The following is a 22,701-nucleotide window of genomic DNA, read 5'->3' as shown; positions in this document are numbered from 1 at the left end:
AACAGTTACAATTTAACCCGTCAACTAACAGATAAATCTGATGCAAGCTTCCGATAATAGGTAAAGTTTGTAAGAGAACAAGCGAAAGTCTTAGCTGTCGGGTGGATGATGGCAGACGTGGACTGGTTGAACTTCAGGAAGTTGGCTTGCGATGAGATGGTCGAGTCCGAATTGGGTGAATGCACAACACTTCACTTCACTTCACATAGGAAATATACACGTAGGACGATAGCTGCAATCTGGCGGGAAAACGGAACTGGTCCTGGCTCGTACGTTTGGGGTTACATTTCTGGCTGCCTCCCAACACAAAGACCACTATCCTTTTTATTCCCTCCTGTTCTTTTATTTTCTCTTTCTTTAAATCCCTCTCCCCCGACTTGTTCTGCTCGACCCTGAATACTAAAAAAAAAAAAACAAAAAAACACATACATACTTCTAATGGCTTTTAGCCCTTAGAGTTGTTTTTCCCCCGGTCCTTGGCATTTCCTGTTCATCTATTACCTCTTAATTGGAGACAGGTGCCTCTCCAGTTTGTTGCAGAAAACACGGCTCCCGTCGTCTAGACAGATGGGGAAGTAAAATCCCTTCATGTATTCGCTCACAGCTTTTCGGTATTGTGTACAAAACAGCTATGCGGAAGCGCGTCCCTTTCATTCAACCCTTCAACGAGACAAAGTACTTAAGCCGTGCCAGCGTGACCAAAGCACAGCGGGGTGGACCTAGACAAAGCCAGGTGTGACCCTGAGGCCTGCCCAGGTGTCTTACAGGTTGGGGAAGACTGTTGGGAGAGGCGAAGTGAGACGGTCATCTTGGTTTTGTCACATTACCCCCTCCCGAAGAATATTGTTTCCTTTGAAGAGGAAATTTCAATATTCATGAACCTCGACAAAACAATATGGCAGCCACGACCAAGCGACTAATATGGGAACACTCAATTCACGTAAACAAACATAAGACACGTTTACCATAAAAGTCTCACAGATGTCGGGGAAATCAACCGCAGTAACGTATTAGAACATGGGGTGATAATTAGCAATGGCCAATAAAAGCAACGCACCGTATGCGAGTGAATGATTGCTGGTATAGACGAAAACAAATCACATTCGCTACTTTGTATCACTATTATTATATATACACCTTTACGGCAATTCACTACTTGCAGTCACTTTCCTGCATCACTCCCAATCACAACACACAATAGTACTCGTGATTCGACGACAACACATTACAATTACATATTAACCATATAATACGCAGGACAGTAGGAATCACAATCATGACGGTGTCATGGTCATACATAATAATACAAGTTCACAACCACATTTCATTTTACGATAGGGACAATTGTCAACGCTGCATTACTTCACAGTACATACACAACAATGTGGGTATCAGTATCACTATTGGGGCCAACTTATTCAATTCTACTCATGTAGTCTGCTCCCACATTTTCTTGTCCTCTGATGTATTCTACTTTGAAATCGTATTCTTGTAGAAGTAAAGCCCATCGCAAAATCCTCATGTTAAGGAACTTAGATTCATTAAGGTACTTCAGAGGTTGATGGTCTGTCTGGAGCGTGAAGCGTGTGTCATATAGGAAAATATGAAACTGCTTTATTGCCCATACAATCGCGAGACATTCTTTCTCAATTGCCGAATATGCTTGCTCTCGCGGGGACAGTTTGCGGCTTCCAAATGCAACGGGATGCAAGTCGTTTTCTCCCTCCTGTAGGAGTACTGCACCCAGGCCTACATCTGAAGCGTCCGTCCTCAGTACAAATGGTTTCTGGAAATCAGGGGCTCTCAAGATCGGTGGCTCAGATAACGCACGCTTGAGGGCATCGAAGGCTGCCTGATGAGCCTCTGTCCACTCGACTACGTTTTTGGCTCTCTTCTTTGTGAGGTCTGTGAGTGGTGCGGCTAGTGATGCGTAGTTTTGCACAAAATCGCGATAATATCCGGCCAATCCCAGGAATGATCGAACTTGTTTCTTGGTTTTCGGCCTCGGCGCATCCTGAATCCTTTGAAGTATGGCTTCCTGTGGGGACAGGTTTCCGCTTCCCACCGTATGGCCGAGGAATGGGAGCTCTTGGAACCCCATCTCGCACTTGGTGGGCCTTATTGTCAGTCCGGCTCTCGAAATCCTTTCAAGTACCGTGTTTACTGCTGTAAGATGCTCTTCCCATGACGAGGTCACTATCAGCACGTCGTCGTAGTAGTGGTACACATGGGGTATGCCATCCAGAATCCGTCGCATCAACTTCGCGAATACTGCTGGAGCAGTCTTGATGCCAAATGGCATGGTGACGAAGTGATAATGTCCCCTTGATGTTGAAAATGCCGTCAGTTCCTTGGACTCTGGGCTTAAGGGTACTTGCCAGTAGCCCTTAGTCATATCCATTTTGGTGAAGTACTTGTGCCTTCCAACTTCTGCCAGTACGCAGTCGGCTCGTGGGATTGGCTCTCCGTCGGCGACCAAGTGCTTGTTAAGCTGTCGGAAATCGATGCAAAGTCGATTGGTGCCGTCCGGTTTCTTGACGAGAAGCGTGGGAGAGTTGTACGGTGACTTCGACTCTTCAATAACGCCCATTCGCAGCATTTCTCGAACTTCTTCCTCCACAGATTGTCGAACCGCAAAAGCTAGAGGGAATTGCCTCGTGGTGATCGGGCGAGTTGTGTTCAACTGAAGATCACACTGGATTTCATTTGTCATTCCCGGAACGTCGGAGAAAATTCCCTTGTGCTTTCCGATGAGGCCGCGCAACTGCTGCTCCTGACTGGGACTTAAAGATGGCGCGATACGAACATGTTGATATGTTTCCTTCGGGACATAATTGAATTCCGGGATTTCGACGTCCTGATATTCGTCACGGAGTTCTACAACGGTCATTGCCACTTGTGTAGGTGTCTCTGCCGATTCAGCGCCACGGTCTTCATACTTCTTGAGCATATTGATATGGAAAATCTTTGCCATGTGACCCAGATCGACAACATAATAAACAGCTTTCCGCCGTTCAGTAATCACAAACGGACCTTTCCACTGCATGGTTAATTTGTTTGAGTCTGTCGGCAGCAGAAGCAGTACCTTATCGCCCGCTTTTAGTCTGCGCTCCTGTGCTCGGGCGTTGTAATAGCGGGCATAACCTTCGGATGCCCGTTCAAGCTCTTCATGTGCGAGCTTGCACGTTTCTTCAAGCCTATTTCGTAAGTCGAAAACATACTGATATGTGGTCCTTATCTCTGGCTCGATTTCTTCTTTAACCCACAGTTCACGCAAAATTGTCAGTGGTCCCCTAACATGACGTCCATATAGTAGTTCGAACGGGGAAAATCCTAGGCTTTCTTGCGGCACCTCCCTGTATGCGAAGAGCAGGGGAGCAAGGTAACGGTCCCAGTCCCTTGGTCTTTCGGCGCACATCCGTCGCAACATCGTCTTCAACGTGCCATTAAACTTTTCAACCAGCCCATTGGTCATTGGGTGATAAGGGGTGGTCGTCAATTGTCTCAGTGACAGCAATCTTGCTACCTCCTTCATTAGTTCTGAAGTGAAGTTCGACCGGCGGTCAGAAAGGATTTCCTCCGGAACTCCCACTCGGCTGAATATGTTGACCAGGGCTTCGGCCACTCTTTCAGTCTCAATACTAGGCAGCGCCGCAGCTTCAGGGAAACGTGTTGCGTAGTCCATCAGCGTCAATATGTATCTATTCCCTCTGGTGGACGGTGGCTGCAAAGGACCAACGATGTCGATAGCCACACGCTTGAATGGTGTGTCTATCACCGGCATCTTCTGTAACGGTGCCTTGGCCGTCTTCCCGCTTGGGGTGGTGCGTTGGCAGATGTCGCAGCTAGCCACGAAGCGTTTTGCGTGGGCTTGAAGTCCCGGCCAGTAAAATTTCATCAGTACCCGGTCTGCTGTTTTACCGCTTCCCAGGTGTCCTGCCATCATACCAGCATGAGCCAGTTCGACCACTGAATTGCGGTACTTCTCGGGCACAACTAACTGTAACACCTCCTCTCGGCTCGGGTCTGCTGCGCATTTACGATACAGCTTGTTATCCTTTAGCACGTAGCTGGTTTTTCCACTGCCTTTTCTTCGTGTTCTTCGTGTAATGCCTATTTCGGCGAAGCATTTTTGTAGAGTCGCGTCTTCCCGTTGGTCCCTTGAAAAATCATCCGAGTTTAGTGTAATCGCTAATTCCGGAATTTTTAACTTCCGAAAGGAAGCCCCCGTCTTCTGGGCTTGCTGCCTGGTTACAACTGCGTGTACCTCATCCCCTAAATCAGCAGCTTCCTCCCTAGTACATAGCTGTTCTTCCTCGCTGCTTATTTCTGCTCGATTGTCTCGGGGGCTCGTCTGTTTCGGAGCTATCTTCACGCCGTCCACAGTAGGAGTTTCTCTGGCCTTATCCCAGTGTAAATCAGGGTCTTCCGCACTCCGGCAACCCTCTATATTGCCAAGTACTAAATCACACATCGGGTTCTCCATGCAACGGGCCTTAATTTGTCCCGTGAAAAACGGAGTCTGAACAAAAATATCAGCTTCAGGGAGCATTCTCACTGTGTGGTCTACGAGGAAGACTGGGTGTACAGATCCGGTTAGCTCGTCGTCCCGCACCAAAGACCTCTTCACAATGACAGTATTACACCCGGTGTCCCTGAGAACCTTCACACTCTTGTCCCCGACTTTCCCTTCGGTTACTGGCAACCTGTTTACGCCGTAGGCTTCCTTGTCTCCGTATACGGCTGTTTGGATTACCGGGATCTTCGCGCCGCTCTTTAGCTCCACGAACCCTTCCTGCACGCATAGTGACACCGACTCCTTCTGGTTTTCTTTTAGGGGGGGCCTAGGCTGCTCTTCGACTCGAGACCGGCGATTCCAAGTACTGTGTCCTAACCTGCAGCATCGTCTGCATCTGCTTGGTGGTGGCTTTCCGGTAGCGCTCCTACAATCTTGAGGTCGATGCCCAACCCGATTGCATAAATAGCAGTGTGGACGGTCCCTCTCTGTGTTGTCAATTCGTTTACTTCCGGCCTCATGCCTCTTCTCTACCACTGCTCTGCTTTCGCTTTTTGGCCTGGTCGCCTTCTTCCCGAAAATTTTCAAACTGTGCGCTTCCACGTATTGTTCCGCTCTTTTCATGAGTTCTTGTAGGGTTTCTCCCTTCCGTTCCCGCATATACAAGGTGAGTTTCTCTTCGCTGTGAGCTAGCAGCTGTTCCTTTAGTAACAGTTCTTTTACTTCATCATACCCCTTTTTTGTATGCGAGAGTTAAATCCAACGCTCCCAATAATTGTCTAAGCGCGCGACATATTGTGCGACTGTCTCGCCATCCTTCGGCATTGAGTTGCGGAACTTCTCTCGAAACCCATCTTCGGTCATCCTAAACCGTTGTAACAACGCGAGTTTCACTTGGTCGTAATTAACGCAGTCGTCTGGGGCCATTCTTCCATAAACCGCTAACGCTTCTCCCGTGAGACAAATACTGAGGGCACTTGCCCACTGATCTCGCGCCCATTTCTGGCCTTCTGCCACTTTCTCGAACCTGACCAGATAAGCATCTAAGTCGTCCTTCCGGTCATCAAAATGAGGTAGCATTTTGTGAGGGCTTATCCCTTGGAATCGAACCGAGTCAATCGGACCGTGTCCCGTTCCTACGCCTTGGCTGTGTTGTGTCTTGAGGAGGAGTAATTCTTTCTCCTTTTCAAGTTCTAACAGTTTCTTGCTTGATGCTTCTAGTTCTAGGCGTTTTAGCCTTTCTGCAGCTTCTGCCTCTTCCTTGCGTTTCTCGCGCTCCGCCAAACGATCCTCGCGGAATCTGTCCCGCTCTAACTTGACCCACTCTAGGAGCTCCTTGCCCTCGAGGCCCAGGGTTTTACCCATGGCGATTAGTTTCTCAGTGACCTCTGTCTCCATTTCTGCGATTCGCACCCTTCACACTTCTTCCACAAGAACGATAACTATTTTCGAAGTACACTCCACCTCTGCTCGGTTATCAGCATGTGCACTCTCAATTATGCACGTTTTCTCTCATGATAGGCAGGCTTCACGTTTTCTCTCCGTCTCAATGTGTGTGGACAGCCCGTGGACGCCAGTTTTATTTGTCACTGAAAGTTAGGGTGCATCTAAAGGGGGTGGTCCCGCCATCGTATAAGGGTCGTTTCGCGATAGCACCAAGTGGGCTTTCACCTCCGTCTTACTCTCGGAGGGATGAGCGTTCTCCACCGGCAGTCGATATTGACCCTCACGGTTAGTAAATGCAACACCGCTAGGACAAACAGAAGAATTGGGCGGACTGTCCTATGTCCGAAGACACATGCTAAAGCAACACTGGATCAGACAGAGAGAAAAGTGTTCGAACAACAACATCAAATTTACTTATAACAACTAGTCATGTAAACAGATGCAACAGTTACAATTTAACCCGTCAACTAACAGATAAATCTGATGCAAGCTTCCGATAATAGGTAAAGTTTGTAAGAGAACAAGCGAAAGTCTTAGCTGTCGGGTGGATAATGGCAGACGTGGACTGGTTGAACTTCAGGAAGTTGGCTTGCGATGAGATGGTCGAGTCCGAATTGGGTGAATGCACAACACTTCACTTCACTTCACATAGGAAATATACACGTAGGACGATAGCTGCAATCTGGCGGGAAAACGGAACTGGTCCTGGCTCGTACGTTCGGGGTTACATTTCTGGCTGCCTCCCCACACAAAGACCACTATCCTTTTTATTCCCTCCTGTTCTTTTATTTTCTCTTTCTTTAAATCCCTCTCCCCCGACTTGTTCTGCTCGACCCTGAATACTAAAAAAAAAAAAAAACATATACATACTTCTAATGGCTTTTAGCCCTTAGAGTTGTTTTTCCCCCGGTCCTTGGCATTTCCTGGTCATTTATGACCTCTTAATTGGAGACAGGTGCCTCTCCAGTTTGTTGCAGAAAACACGGCTCCCGTCGTCTAGACAGATGGGGAAGTAAAATCCCTTCATGTATTCGCTCACAGCTTTTCGGTATTGTGTACAAAACAGCTATGCGGAAGCGCGTCCCTTTCATTCAACCCTTCAACGAGACAAAGTACTTAAGCCGTGCCAGCGTGACCAAAGCACAGCGGGGTGGACCTAGACGAAGCCAGGTGTGACCCTGAGGCCTGCCCAGGTGTCTTACAGGTTGGGGAAGACTGTTGGGAGAGGCGAAGTGAGACGGTCATCTTGGTTTTGTCACAGTTGAATAAGACATTAGCAGTTGGGTCCTTCTACAGACCACCTAACAGTGATAGCATCATGATGAAGGAACGAATAACCGAGAGACACGGGATACGAAGACAAGCATAGAGTGCTTGTGCTTGTCTTCGTGTCCCGTGTCTCTTCCCGTCCTTTTCCCTTTTAGTGATAGCATCGTTATGTAGACTCTAAATTATGTTCTTTTGTCAATTAGCAGTGACTACTTATTACTGTATGGATATTTTAATCTACCTGACATTAAATGGTCTGAAGGTGTTGCCGCTTCTTTCCCGCGTGACGCATTACACGAAGAATTTGTTACCCTGCTCCAGTCGTTCGACTTTCACCAATTTGTAGATGTTCCCACTAGATGCACGAATACTACCCAGAAAATCTTGGATTTAATATTATGTAATAACTCCAATGTTATTAAATGTGTGAGGACACTTCCAGGATTGAGTGATCCCGATATTGTAACGGCAGATGTATCGACTGTATTCCCTCTTTGTAACACCCACCATGAACGACTTGTTTATTATTATGATCGTGGTGATTATGAATCAATGTTGGCTCAACTTTCCACGTTTCTTCCCCAGTTCATTGAAATGTCTAACGTTGTTAGTATAAATTCTTTACGACATTGTTTTCACTCCGTAATTAAAGACGGTATAGCGTCACATATTCCAAGTAGGACTTTAAATCGTAGACGTGTAAGCGATAAGCCTTGGTTCAACTCAGAGCTACGGGCTTTAATTAAGCGTAGGAAACTTGCACATGTAAGATGTAGAAAATCCGATAGTCACTTTTGTCTTTGTAAGTACAAATAGCTCTGTAATCAGTTTAAAACCAAGGCCAATGAAGCAAAACAGAAATTTTTCCAGCGGATTAGCTATGGAAAGGACGGAAGGAAGGAATTTTGGAAATTTCTGCGGTCGAGCAGAAGTGATAGGGCAGCAGTCCCAGATCTTTTTCTCGAAGGCACGTGTAGACCAGATAGCGCAGAGAAAGCTGAACTGTTTAATTGTTACTGTTCATCTATGTTGCAATCATGTAACCCATCCGTTCTCCCAGAGACCACCGAAAATATTACCGATACGATGGTACAAGTGTCTTTTAGCTATGAGGGAATTTTGCATCTGTTTGAAAGTATTGATGTCAAAAAGCAGTGGGACCTGATGAAATATCGCCAGTCATTCTGAAACGTTGTGCGGGCGAAATTGCGTCATATCTTGTCATTTTGTATAGTATGTCTTTGCGTGACCATGCTATGCCCAGCGAATGGAAATTAGCAAAGATTGTCCCTATCTTTAAGGCCCGCATCAGGCATGATGTTGCTAACTATCGTCCAGTTTCTCTTCTTTCTGTGTCCTCCAAGATAATGGAACATATAATTTTTTCCAGTATTATCAAGCATTTAAGTGATCACGATTATTTTTCCAAAGCTCAGCATGGTTTTCGCCAAACTTACTCATGTACCACGCAACTAACAGAATTTTACCATGACTTAGTTTCATCCTATGATAACTCTGTTCAAACAGATGTTATTTTTGGAGACTTTAAGAAAGCATTTGATATGGTACCGCACGCCTATATATTGCACAAACTTTCTTATTTAGGTATTGATAGAGACGTTTTTCTGTGGCTTAAGGACTATCTGAAAGACAGAGCACATGCACTCAGGAGTCCCACAGGGTTCAGTTCTGGGGCATTTACTATTTCTTATTTTTATTAATGATATTACGTTCTCTGTTAGCTCCAAAATTAGGTTATGTGCCGATGACTGCGTATTATATAGGTAAATTAAAACTGCTTCGGACGCGCAAATACTTCAAGATTACATAAATTGCATTGTTTCTTGGTGTGAGAAGTGAGGTATGAACTTAAACATAAACAAATGCAATGCAATGAATGTTACAAGGAAAAAGAGTAAGATTCCGTTCCGTTTTAAGGTGGGCTCTTCCAACCTAGAAATAGTTTCGGGGTATAAGTATTTAGGTGTTATTTTTAGAGATGACCTCAAATGCATCTCAAATGTAAACTATGTTTCTGCAAAAGCTATAAAAATGCTTCATTTTGTTTATCGCAACATCAGGCAGGCTAATTTCGAGGCTAAAAGCGATTCTTATATTACAATGATCAGGACGATTTTAGAATGCGCCTGCACCGTATGGGATCCTCACGAAGTTACACTGATTCAAAAACTTGAAAGTGTCCAAAACATAGCTGCAAGAATGGTATTTAACTCTACGGGTGCCCGAAATAGTGTGACTGAATTAAAGGCAAACCTGGGGTGGGATACCTTATCGTTGAGAAGAAGGCAACTGCGACTTAAGTTTTTGGGTGATATCGTAAATGACAGGACTGTTATTTCAAAGGATTTGTATCTGAGCCCTCCCACGTTTATCTCACCAATATTAGACCACCACAGAAAGTTGAGGCCCTATCATTGCAGAACAGACGCATTTAGGCATTAATTTTTTCTCAAAACTATATACGACTGGAACTACAGTGTGCAGTAAAGTTCATAGAGTAAACCTCTCTCCTCCTTCATACTCATACAAGAAACATATTTTACTTTTAATAATGCAATGAGTACTGATTGGGTTCATGGAAACTGTATCGGCAGTGAAATGTATCAGTTTTAGTTAGGTTTCTCAGCTTTGACGCGTGTGATATACCTTCTGTAACTAAATATAGCCTTCTATGGACAATGATTGTGTAGCGACCCAGCTAGGCACAGCGCTCTGTCATCAGCGCACGCCGATCTTCGTCGGACTTTGCGCACGCTCCCCGCTCGCTGCGCTCTTGCAATTAAACAGTTCTCGTTCCACCCTTCAACTAGAAGGCCGCCTTTCTGACCATCTGCGGCCGCTTCTGAAACATCTTGTACCTCCCGCTTCCTCCCTCCCCTCTGCTATGGCTTCCTTCTACTAACATGTCACCGTGGGTCTCATGAGCCTGTAGAGATTACTCCGCACCAAACCCTGGCCAATCGCCCTGTGTGGCTGGTGGCCACTGTTCCTAGTGGTGGAAGAAGAAGAAGAAGAAGGTTCTCTCTCTTCCTTCACTGGAACCTACCATGACAGCTACCATGACCTCTCCGGCGCCGACGATGCCGGACCCCGCACCGCTGGCGTCGCAACCTCCCACTCTTCATGCTGTAGCCGTGAAGATTCCGCCTTTCTGGCCAGCCGACCCGGCTCTGTGGTTCGCCAACATCGAAGGGCAGTTTGCCCTCCGAGGCATATCTGCACAGCAAACAAAGTTCTTTCACGTCGTTGGAGCGCTTGGCCCTAACGAAGCGTCAGAGGTCAGGGACGTCATCACCAACCCCCCGGCAGCTAACCCTTTCGACGCGTTAAAAGACGCGCTCACGAAGAGAACGACAGCCTCTGAACAGGAACGTTTGCGACAACTGCTCACAGCTGAGGTCCTCGGCGACAAGAAGCCTTCACAGCTGCTGCGTCGGATGCAGCAGTTGTTGGGCGATAGAGCCTCATCCTTGGACGAATCCATCCTGCGCGAATTATTCCTGCAGCGTCTTCCGAACACGGTTCGCATGATCCTAACAACGTCGAGCAGCGTTTCGCTCCAGGCTTTAGCGGAGATGGCGGATAAGATGATGGACATTGCGCCGCCAACTGTTTGTGCCATATCTCCACAACCCTCTGCACCATCACCGTCGGACTTCCAGGAGCTGCGTGACGAAGTCAGCCGCCTTTCCGGCTTAGTTGCATCAAGCCTACGCTTCGGCCGATCGCGAAGCCCAAGACACCGCAGCCCTCGTCGCGGCAACTTCCGTCGTCGCACACCATCGCCTCTCCAGCAGTCTGCAAATCCCGATGAGTGCTGGTACCACCAAACTTTCGGAGACCGTGCCCGCCGTTGCCAGCCTCCCTGCGCCAGACAGGGAAACGGGAGCGTCAACAACTGAAGACGGCCAGTTTAGTTGACGCAGCCCCAAGTCGTCCACGCCTCTTTTACATCACTGACCGCGGCTCTGGCGCCCGCTTTTTGGTTGATACGGGCGCGGAGGTCTGCGTCATCCCCGCCTCTCGAGACGATCAGAAGCGGACCCCGCCTAACGCCAGTCTTCAAGCTGTCAACGGATCCCCTATTACGACTTACAGAGAAAAACTCGTTACACTCAACTTTGGTCTACGCCGCGTTTTTCGGTGGACCTTTGTGATTGCCAAGGTACCCCAAGCCATCGTCGGTGCCGACTTCTTGGCCCACTTCGGGCTCCTGGTCGACATGAGTCGAAGAAGGCTAATTGACAGCACCACCAGCCTTTCGGTTCAAGGAGTTGCCGTCAGCTCGCCACTTACCCCAACCATCCGTCGACTCGAACCGAAAACTGACTTCGAAGCTATTTTGCACGACTTTCCAGACCTCACTCAACCACCAAATTGGAAGCTCCCGGTCAAACACCACGTCATGCACCACATTGTGACATCGGGCCCCCCAGCGCACGTTCACCCTCGCAGGCTGGCGCCAGAGAAATTCAAAGTGGCCAAAGAAGAATTCGAGCACATGCTCGAGCTCGGAATTATCAGGCCATCATCTAGTGACTGGTCTTCGGCTCTCCACATGGTCCCCCCCCAAAAAAAAAACAGGTGACTGGCGGCCATGTGGGGACTATAGACAGCTAAACCGGGTTACTGTACCCGATCGCTATCCGATACCACACGTCCAAGACCTCGCGGCAAATCTGCATGGCGCAAGAATATTCTCGAAACTCGACCTAGTACGCGCCTACCACCAGATCCCGGTGGCGCCCGAGGATATCGCTAAGACCGCAATAACCACGCCGTTCGGGCTGTTTGAAGTTTTGCGCATGCCCTTTGGACTCCGGAATGCGGCACAAACTTTTCAACGGTTCGTCGACTCAGTCATCAGAGGATTGCCGTTCGCATTTGCTTATATTGACGACCTGCTCATCGCTAGTGCCACCTCGGAAGAACACGCCGACCATCTTCGCACACTCTTTGCCCGCCTCAACGAGTTTGGTATCATCGTGAACGCTGCCAAGAGCGAGTTTGGAGTGGAAGAACTTGATTTTCTGGGCCACCACATCACCCGCTCGGGCATCACTCCTCTCGCGTCCAAGGTGAAAGCCATCCAAGAGTTTCCGCAGCCGACTACCTCACAAAAACTCCGCGAGTTCCTCGGCCTAGTAAATTTTTACAGAAGATTGGTGCCGCATTGCGCATCCACTCTCCAGTCTTTGGAAGCGTTGCTAACGAATTTCAAAGGCCGCAATGCCCCTCTTGCCTGGACATTGCGCGCCACCGATGCCGTTTGCAGTATCAAGCAGGCTCTCGCTGAAGCCACCTTGCTGAGGCATCCAGTGCACGATGCGCCCACCGCGCTCATGGTGGACGCCTCGTCGTCGGCCGTTGGCGCTGTGCTTCAGCAACGGATCGACCACGCGTGGCAGCCGCTATCATTTTTCTCTCGGAAATTCATAGACAGGGAAACTCGATACAGCACCTTTTCCCGTGAACTTCTTGCTGTCTTCCTCTCGGTGAAGCATTTCCGCCCGTTTCTTGAAGGTCGCGTCTTCACTATATACACCGACCACAAGCCGCTGACCCACGCGTTCACTTCATCCGGCAACAGCTACTCACCACGGGAGATTCGCCAACATACCTTCGTGTCCGAGTTTTCCACGGACATTCGGCACGTCAGCGGTCACGACAACCCCGTGGCCGACGCTCTCAGCCGCATCGGCGCACTGTCACCACGTCTTCCGCAAGCTATCAGTACTCCGCTCAGCCTAGAGACATTGGCTGACCTGCAACGCTCAGACGAAGACCTCCGCATGCTCCGCGAAAGCTCTACATCGTCGCTTCGTCTCGAAGACGTCCTTCTTCCCGGTACCGCCACCACGCTTGTCTGCGACGTATCCCAGGGGCATCCACGACCCTTTGTCCCAGCAGCCCTGCGCCGGCGGGTATTTGATACCCTTAACGCATTATCGCACCCGGGCATACGCGCAACGCAGAAGTTAATCAGTGCATGCTACGTGTGGCCCGGCATGCAAGCCGACATCAAGCACTGGACACGTGGCTGCCAGCAGTGCCAGAGAGCTAAGATACAGCGACACACTTTTGCTCCCGTGCACCCCTTCCTTCCACCTGACACCCGCTTTGAAAAGGTCCACTTGGACATCGTGGGTCCCCTCCCGCCTTCTCAAGGTCACCGCTATCTACTCACGGTGGTAGACCGTTTCACGCGGTGGCCTGAGGCGGCCCCCATGCCTGATATCTCCGCCGCAACTGTCGCCGCTACCTTCACGAGCACGTGGGTTGCCCGCTTCGGAGTGCCCTCCACTATCACTACTGACCGTGGGCGGCAGTTTGAGTCGTGTTTATTCAGCGCCCTCACCACCTTACTGGGATCTCAACGCATTCGGACCACTTCCTACCATCCGGCGTCAAACGGCATGGTGGAAAGATTCCATCGACAACTCAAAGCCGCCCTCAAGGCACACCCCACCCCCACCTCTTGGACGGAAGTTCTTCCTGTCATCCTGCTCGGCCTCCGTTCAGTCTTCAAGCCGGACTTGGGGTGCACCGTAGCAGAGCCCGTTTACGGGACAACTCTGCGACTACCTGGAGAATTCCTTGTGTCCCCCAAGGCTACTCCCCCGCCAGATCCAGCAGACTACGTTTCCCGGCTCAAAGCCATATTCAACCAGCTTCGCCCAGCACCCCCTCGTCAGCCATCTTCCTCCAGGCTTTACGTGCACGACGACCTAGAGACGTGCACACACGTTTTCGTACGCGTCGACGCTGTCCGAAAGCCACTACAGCCCCCTTATACTGGTCCCTATCAAGTCGTCAGCCGCACTTCTCTTCTCCTTCATCATCAACGGCAAGCAAGAGCAAGTCTCCATCGACCGATTAAAGCCTGCATACATTGAGCTAGCCAGCATACTAAGCCAGCATACATACTGCTGCTGACCTCACGGCTGCTCTGGTCTCCACCCCTCACTCCGTTTACCAGCCTGCCGTTCCCCGTTCAGCAAAATCCGTCCACTGGGCCTCTGTCCTGGTGACGCACCGCTCTTGCGTTTCACCAACGCGCTAAGGGGGGGGGGGAGCAGCTGTAGCGACCCAGCTAGGCACAGCGCTCTGTCATCAGCGCACGCCGATCTTCGTCTGCCTTTGCGCACGCTCCCCGCTCGCTGCGCTCTTGCAATTAATCAGTTCTCGTTCCACCCTTCAACTAGAAGGTTCTCTCTCTTCCTTCAATTGTTTCCATGTGCAGTGATTACTGTAATGTTATGTTCATGTTCATTATTCGTTTTTGTACCCCCGCTACTCTATGCCGCAAGACGATGTGGCGTAACAAGCATTTAAAAAAAACTAATATCTAATAAAACGAAAAACAGTAACACTCTTGTCCCGCCGAGGTAGACCTCGAACGTTGATGGTGGCGACCTTGAGAACTTCCACTATTGAGTGTGGCCCTTCTTCGCACACACGCGACCACGCCGCCTACCAGATGATGACCTGACCTGATGATGACCTCTGCACAAGGACGTCCTTGACAACGGACCCTTCTTCCTGCTGTTGGAACGCGATCTACTACGCGGCATCGTAGTCGACTGTTTACGGTTCAGGGACGGGGCACACCTTGTACTCTCTTCTGAGAATACCGTCTCAGCTGCCAAATCCTGCAAAGCTCCATTCTGCATCTTCATGGTATACAGGAGCCGACGATGGCCGCTCTATCATATTTCGATTTTTGCTGTAGTCTGATATGGACGACGCCGTGGTTGGATTGTACAATATCTCCGGTTGCGGGAACACTAGCTGATGTGGTGCCAGCAATATGAAGTGAGCTGGGAGTCGCTCCCTTGGTAGGAAGTTCAGAGGTAGTTGGAAGAGGGAAAGCTAGCGTCACTGCAGCACCAACTGGTTCGGGCGCAATTAGCGCATGAATAGCACAGTCGTGAATGCCCTCTGAAACAGCATGACTCGGTGAGCGATGTTCGTCGTCCTCCTTAGCGTCCACTAGATCGGCGTCCGTCTCTGAGACATATTTTTTTCTGCCAAAACTGCTAGTTCCACTGCTGCAGCGTAGGTCCTTGGGCAGACATTACACCCATGGCGGAAGCGGGAACACGAGTCACACCGCGGAACAGCGCACTCACGGCGATGTTACCAAGTTGCTTGCAACAGAGGAATAATGGAGGTCAACACTGGCACTGCACGAGGATTCGTACCCCAGACACGGGGAAGAGGTGCGGCATATCAGCAGGGGTCATACCATCATGTACTGGGATAGCAAAATGCGCCCTATGTCCCACGCCTGGATCGTCCTATTTGTGACGCTCAGTGTTCTGGATGACACTGAAGGTGCAGATAGTTACAATAAGAGCAGCATCTGTCGCAGCAGATGAAAGCCCATAGGACCTGCAATTCTAGCTCCAGTACTGCTGTCGATGAAACGCAGCAACGTTGTCATTTTACAGTGAGGTCTCCACGACACAGGAATGCGTCAAGTAACGCGGGCTCTCCGAACTCTATTAACCAGACCTTGTTGAGCCGATGTTGCACAAATCCAAAGACACAGTAGAAACTTATCCTATCTTTGAGGGCCAGCTTGAAGTCATCTTTGTAAGGTCTTCCACGTATATCAGCGTGTAGGACAGCTGCACTGGCACGGTGTTACCCTGATGGGAAGGGAGATAGTAAAATTTAATATTCATGCTGTTCAGGACGCCAGAGGCAGCAGCAGCGGAGGCTTCAGGAACAGCTACGGTTGCTGAAGGAATTTGGCCAATTGACGTTGTTAAGTTCTAATTCTTCTCAGACGTGAAACAAACAACTGCTCTTGGCTTCGCCATCCCCGCCCCTCGCCAGCACGACCAGACCGAGGACGGTCTGGGATATAAGCTTTGGTACCCGCAAATGTACACATCGCGGTTGTAACACCTTTTGTATTACCTGTGTCGTAACGTTTATATCAGGATCCTTCAAACTATACAAGCTATCCCTAGCATCAACATAATACCTATATGCAATACTATTGTACGACAAAGCAGCAATTGCTGCAAAGAACAAGGAATGAACGGACGAACGGACTGATCAGCTGATCGCGCTGGTGCGACCAACTGCTCCATGACGCTTGGTGTAAATGCAGCACTGTCCTACCTCAAAGGGGCCATTGTCTATTCTACTGTTGAAAAAACGTGATTTTATGGACGAAGCGATAAAAGATTTAAAAATGTTTCTATATACAGACGTGTACTGTGCATGTTGTCCTGATTTCTACGAATGCAAGTAATCGCAATACCCTGCATTTCATAGATGGAGACTTGTCCAGATTTCGACAGACCGTACCGGAGACCGGGAACACGTGGGCTCAACTCAATTGGGACGTCGAGGGCTATCATTTGAAAAATCCGAATGGATTCCTTCTCACGCATAAACTAAATCATGCTGCCCTGACTATCAAGCTGGAAAGCTCACAGCAGCGAAGTTATCTCATGGAGGATTTACTGCCATCTACAAGCTACACTATCATTCTACGGCCATACGCACAATGGGACAGTCAAAGTTTCAGAGTCGGGAAAGCACACGCTGTTACAGTGCATACTCACAAAACAGGTACGACTACATGAATGACATTATTATCGTTCGACTATTCAATGTCTTAAGAGCATGGTTCACAGATTTAGCTAGCGATTGTCAGAATCCTGTTTTGTAGCACAATTTCACAATTTCTTAAATATACTGTTAGTGTTGCAACTATGCGGCGTAATATGACATTACACAGCGAGGCTGTAATTTCACGCTGAGATTCTCTCCCCGGTAGTTCATCCCTCAACCTCAAGCTAAGCAACCAAGACTACATAGTATAATGTATGGCTCTGTAATGTCACATAGGTGTGCCTGCCAACACAGCGCCTGCTGGACTTGAGGATCTCGGGGTCCACTGCCAGGATCCCATTGCTCCCCAATCGAACATAACTGTGGCCAGCAAGTCGTTATGCGACGAAGTACAAGACTGTTTCCAGGGTGCTGACGAAATGAAGGAACTCTGCGGTACGTACGCATAACTAAAGCTGTAGTGAAAAGCGCGAACGTTAAGCGGTTAATCCTTTAATTTAAACGTTACCGTAATGCTAAGGCTTGCTAAAACATTAAGGGCGTCATCGAAAATGGTCGACATTACATCACTGCCTTATGCAAGCTTCTAACACAAAGCTTGAAATTCAACACAAAGGTTTGTGTACCATAGTGCCAAAGTAACCTGTAGCTGCTACTATAGTTACTTCTTGCAGTAACTAGTTATAGTAACTACATACCTTTCCACAACAGTAGCCTGTAACTGTAACTATATAGTTACTTTTTGCAGTAACTAGTTACAGCAACTACATACTGTTCAAATGCCCTACCGTTCTTCCTAACCTGGAACTCCACGAATTTTGTCATCTCATACGCAGCCAGGATGAGATTAGACTCACTCTCACGGCCTTAGACTGCCCCGTAGGAAATCCTCTGTTTATAGTACGGCATAGCTATGCTTGGAAAGCACGAGTGCTAAAACTAATTTTTCTATAGTTATATTTGCTCGGCCTTTTTAAAATGTAACTACAAGGTAACTAAGTTACTTCAATGTGCTACTGTAGCTCTAGTTACATTTTAAAAACAAGTGCAAATGTATCTCAGTTACCAATTTGCAGGCTAATTGTTACTTAGTTATCTTTTACTAACTTACCCATGACTGGACTGCCAAGTAATATAGGGCCATAGCTTAGAAGCCTGTTAATCACCGTGTTTCGCTGGATTCAGCTGTGGAAGAAGGCGAATTAGCCGGTGGTAGAACTCCCATTGTCCACTTGGAAATACAAGTCCCGTTTCCAGAAGTGCCCAGCCAAGGTGGTGAAACGCTGGAGGCTTCGCTTCTTCCTCCCTTTTTCTTGGTGCGAGATTTTGCGTACTCTTCATTTATCACGGAACTTTACGAGCGTTACTATACTATAGTAGCTCATCTCAGCAAAGACATCTTCTATTGCCAGCTTACCTCGTTTCCCTCTATATACACAGAACGGTCATATCTATTTGTCGTTTCCTCGCTTAGGAAATATACAGCAAGTCCAGCTCTCCGTAGAAGCGAGGGCAGACAAGTTTGTCATTCTGAAGTGGAGCGTGCTCGGACACGGTAGTCCATGGGGAACATCTACTGAAAAGCAGAGAGCCACCATTTATGGGCCGAGGACGTTGCCAGATGGGTTCTTTGTGACAACGATATCCAACATGGAAATCGTTACTCCACACTTTGAAAGTCTTGCAGGTAGACGGTACATGATAACAAATTTGAATTCGTCCACGAACTACACGTTCACGTTGCGACCGCACATCAATTCAACTGAAAGCAGACGAGGCTACAGAATCGGCAAGGTCGTTTCTGAGTCCGTAATGACGAAAACGGCTGGTAAGTGATACCATATCATTGTGCCATATCATGTTTGAGAACACGTTGCCACAATAGCTTTATTGGTGACAATCAGGGTCACAAGAAAATAATAACCGTAAAAAAAACACGCCGCCGCATTCCAAAAACAGAATGTGACCGCACAACACTTGATGCTGACAACGCGTCTGATTTGATTTGATGTGATCTGTTTAGGGGGAGTACACCTTTTTGTGGCAATTAACATACATCGAAAGCTCTACGAAAAAGGTCCCATTTGCAACAAGTGAAAAGCAAAGAAGAAAAAAAAAAAACGATGTCATTCTGGGTGTTCTGAGAGGTGTAGTGTCCGTTATTTTAACAGGTTTAACGGCTTTTCCTTGGACTTTGTGTCGACCCTCAGAAACTCACCGCCTTTATGACGATGCGCAGCTGCAAGCGCAGTGTGCGCGGAGGCTTGTTCACACCAACTTGGTCACTTTCAAGTCTGTTTTTCGCGGACGCATTTACCACCTTCGTTTCCGCAAAGTGCCGGAGAACATTTTCCGTTCATTACGCTCCCTCAGTATATCACTAATTTCTACTGATCCCGTCTGATGGATCCTCATTTCATGCCTGAGCTCATTTTGCATTGTGTTGATATTCCGTCAGTTGAACATACTCGACATATTTAGAAAGTGGTAAAAATTTGACATCTAGAAGGTGAAAATCCCCAAGGCCCTTAACTTTGGAGGACAATCCTTGTTAATGCGTATCGAGCCAGTACTGTGGCGGTGTTTTGGGTTGTTCGCTTTGTCTGATAACTGTAAAAAATTATAACATGTGGCAGTGCGTTTAGCCGGTATTCATAGAATTTCCTTGGACTGTTCGCTTCTGACATGAGACCACTGATATTTTCATTCAAATGCATATCATCTTCATGCAGTGCTGCATAATCTGACCAGTTTCTCTGTGAACGGAAACCGAACGGTACTGCTCTGGAATGCCGAACCTGACGCCCAGTTTTTTCGAGTAAGATAATAACGTTCTTTCGTCACATTTAGATTAGCAATACTAATAGCGAATTGGACTGGTTGATCCGGAGCGGGTTTCGCTGGGATGTGCTCGCTTTTTTGCAACGCAGAGAGACCTCGCGTTCGGAGGAAACCGCGACAAAAGCACTGTCGTCACAGCCTGATATTGCGAGGTCGAGCGACATCGAGCGTTGGACCGACTCGCTCAGCTTACTGGATGGGCGCAACAACTTTCTCCGGGCTCTTGGTTGGAGCGCGATTGTTTTTCGGTGTTGGATTCGGGGATTCTGTCCCTCCGAGCCAGGTTTGTTCCTCCATAGCGGATTCGGGTGCTCGGCCCAGATCGGTCATTGAAATTGCCATAAGACTATCAAGTAGATTCAACACGCAAAGCATGCGTGCACAGCCCGAAGGCAATTATGCGTATTATCTTTACAAAGCTGCATAATTAACAGGTAAATTAAGTGGAAATATAATTCGTAACTACGAAAGGCAATATTTCACAAACGATCGTTGTTTTGCTTTCGCAATAATCACGCAGGAAATGAACGAATTGACGCTTAATACCTACAACTGAAAGGCGCTCAACAGTTTAATGGTTTTCACATTTGACGTGGAGTTTTATGATTGATTACTTATTTGTTCTTACTGCTGTGACTATGAGCAAGAAAAAAAAAGCAAGCTGTTCCGTTAGCTGTCGCAAGAAAATACTGCTTCGCGTTCAACATTCGCGCGGAGCGTGTCACCCGGAGGCTCACTCTGCCACGCTCAAATTATTTCAGCGAATAGTCTTCGTCTAAGTTCAGTAGACATAGGGACACAAATACATACTCTTACGATTTTTGCGAAATTTGAAAGCATCCTTTTTTCGGGCGAACTAAAATCCCCTAAATATTCGTAATGATTGGTTAACTTTTTACTTTACAACAAAAAACAAAAAGGAAATGCACCGAACGCTAATCACGAACTCGAGTACAACTTAATTTTGACTTACAATGTCTGGCCATGGCTCGCCACGCCTGGCGATGAAAGCCTCCACTGATCATCATTCAAATAAAGGTGTTGCTTTGCAGAGAAACAAATGTTATCAACGACGTCCACTTTGAACGCATGTCGACATCACTTAGTCATCCTCACACATTCACACTCGTTATTAGCCCTTCGATGCATTCTTGAACGTCGGGGTCGCTAGGGAGTTCCTGTAGATAACGATGAACTAGAATGTTGTCTAAACAAACTGCTGAAGTGTTCAGTCAAATTCCTTCATGCTAAAGTATGTAGGGAAAGTTCATCATCATTAATTATTTGTTGTTGTTGTTCCTCGGGCGCGTTGCCTGTGATGTTCCTAAACACAAAGACTGCGCGCTATTGTCACAGCTTTTTTTTTCTCGTCGACGCAGCCGCAGTATAACAGTACATAGTATTATCCTAACATATGCCTTAGAGCGTCTGAGCAGTACCAGGGAAAACACCCAGCAAGAACTGGTGGTGGCGGTATTCTACGGGCCCTCACGCAGTGTCCCCTGATTCCATGCAGGATTATAGGTGAAATGTCGCTTGAATGTGACTTCTGCTTGCAGTTTGTAACACTACTGTGGTAGTTGTATGCGTCGTCAGTTACCGAGCAATCCTTATGCTTGCAGAATGGCACTTCGAGAAGGAAGCGTCTTGTGCCTTCAATTAAGCACCTGGCTTTTCACTGCCTTATTACTAACACTCACCGCAGATTTTTGAGTGTGCAGCGCTACAGTATAGTTACACTCCCTACCTTGCCCGCGCGTATTCTCGCAGATGTGCCTCACCCTGCACACTCTGCGAATATTTGTTGTCAATGACTAAGGTATGATTGCGCTTTGTTGCATATCTATTTCTGATTACGTATTTGTATATACAGTTTATACAATCTTAAAAAAGGTAGAGCAGTTACACCTTTTAGGATGTAATAGTTGTCGCATATGTTGCGTCTAAAAGGTTGCAAAGTTCTACCTGCTACCTCACTCTCAAAACAGAACTTCACCGCATAGCACGTTGTCGTCCAACCATTGCCACGAGTGATAGGGTTACCGCTTTTGATTCGGTCAGCGAGGGGGCGTACGCCTTTTTGTAGCAATTTGGATATATGATAATTGCTTTTACCACCCTTTTACACCCTTTATCAAATGCTGTGTTGACCTAGGTGGTAACTATAGAAGTTGTCACCTTTTCACACCCCTTTTTTGCCGTATAGCCTTTTGTGTCTTTCCCAATGCAGTGGGAGACGGCAATGTTTTAAATGTTCTAAAATATATAAAAATGTGACAAAGGCGCAACTTTTTAACGAGCGTTGTAACGCGAAGACAGCGCCGAGGGCTTTATTATCAACCTTTCAGTTGTGGGAGGCTCCTCCCAATGTCGTGCCGAGTCCTCCCCGAAAGCGTTTTTCGATATCTTGTTTTTCCACATCCCTCCAATGAAAAACACCAGGCTTATCCAGAAGTGCCTATGAGGTGTCAGCTGGCATGCCTATTGCAGTGCCGGACGGGAAGGTGATCTGAGCTGAGAGTGTAATCAATAGGTGAGGTGGAGGGCGGCGTAATGGTTCCACCGCGGCTACCGCAGTTTGTGAGTTCAGCCGCTGCGCCTCTTCCTCTGCTTGTTTCTACTACCATATAGCGAGAAGAGGTCATCAACCACAAACATTTTCAATGGATATTTCCAAGTATACAGCGTCATGCCTATTGTGCGCTGTGGTATCATTCGCCAGCATGGAGAGTTAACTTAAGTAATATAATTCGGGATTGTTCCGACTGTTTTCAACTTGCTCAATAACGCAAGAAATTGAGCACGTTTCCTGTGGAATAGTCTAGGTATGTTGTTAGATTTTCGTGACTTAAGCGTTCACGCAGAATGCAAGGACTTTACAGAGTCTGACAGGTCGTATATATTATATGCCATTATGTGAATGGTCACTGCTCTCACGGTAGTTACGATACAAAAGTTTGTGCAATTTCGTTGTAACAATATTTTAAAATGCTGAGGTTAAACTCCCCTGATCA

At 47.6% G+C, this 22,701-nt stretch overlaps 1 protein-coding gene across 2 annotated transcripts in view; it reads left to right on the top strand.

Moving 5' to 3' along the window:
• Positions 1 to 22,701, top strand: part of LOC135385530 (uncharacterized) — a 65,168-nt gene that overhangs the window by 23,539 nt on the left and 18,928 nt on the right. For both annotated transcript variants that reach the window (XM_064614891.1, XM_064614890.1), the window contains exons 3-6: positions 16,544 to 16,843; positions 17,123 to 17,281; positions 18,321 to 18,674; positions 19,579 to 19,664. In XM_064614891.1, the coding sequence (XP_064470961.1) occupies positions 16,544 to 16,843; positions 17,123 to 17,281; positions 18,321 to 18,674; positions 19,579 to 19,664 (899 nt within the window). The remainder of the gene's footprint in view (positions 1 to 16,543; positions 16,844 to 17,122; positions 17,282 to 18,320; positions 18,675 to 19,578; positions 19,665 to 22,701) is intronic.

This window comes from Ornithodoros turicata, chromosome 2 (assembly GCF_037126465.1).
Source record: "Ornithodoros turicata isolate Travis chromosome 2, ASM3712646v1, whole genome shotgun sequence".
NCBI lineage: Eukaryota > Metazoa > Arthropoda > Arachnida > Ixodida > Argasidae > Ornithodoros > Ornithodoros turicata.
The sequence above is the reverse complement of the archived record's forward strand: the minus strand, read 5'-3'. Positions and strand labels throughout refer to the sequence as shown.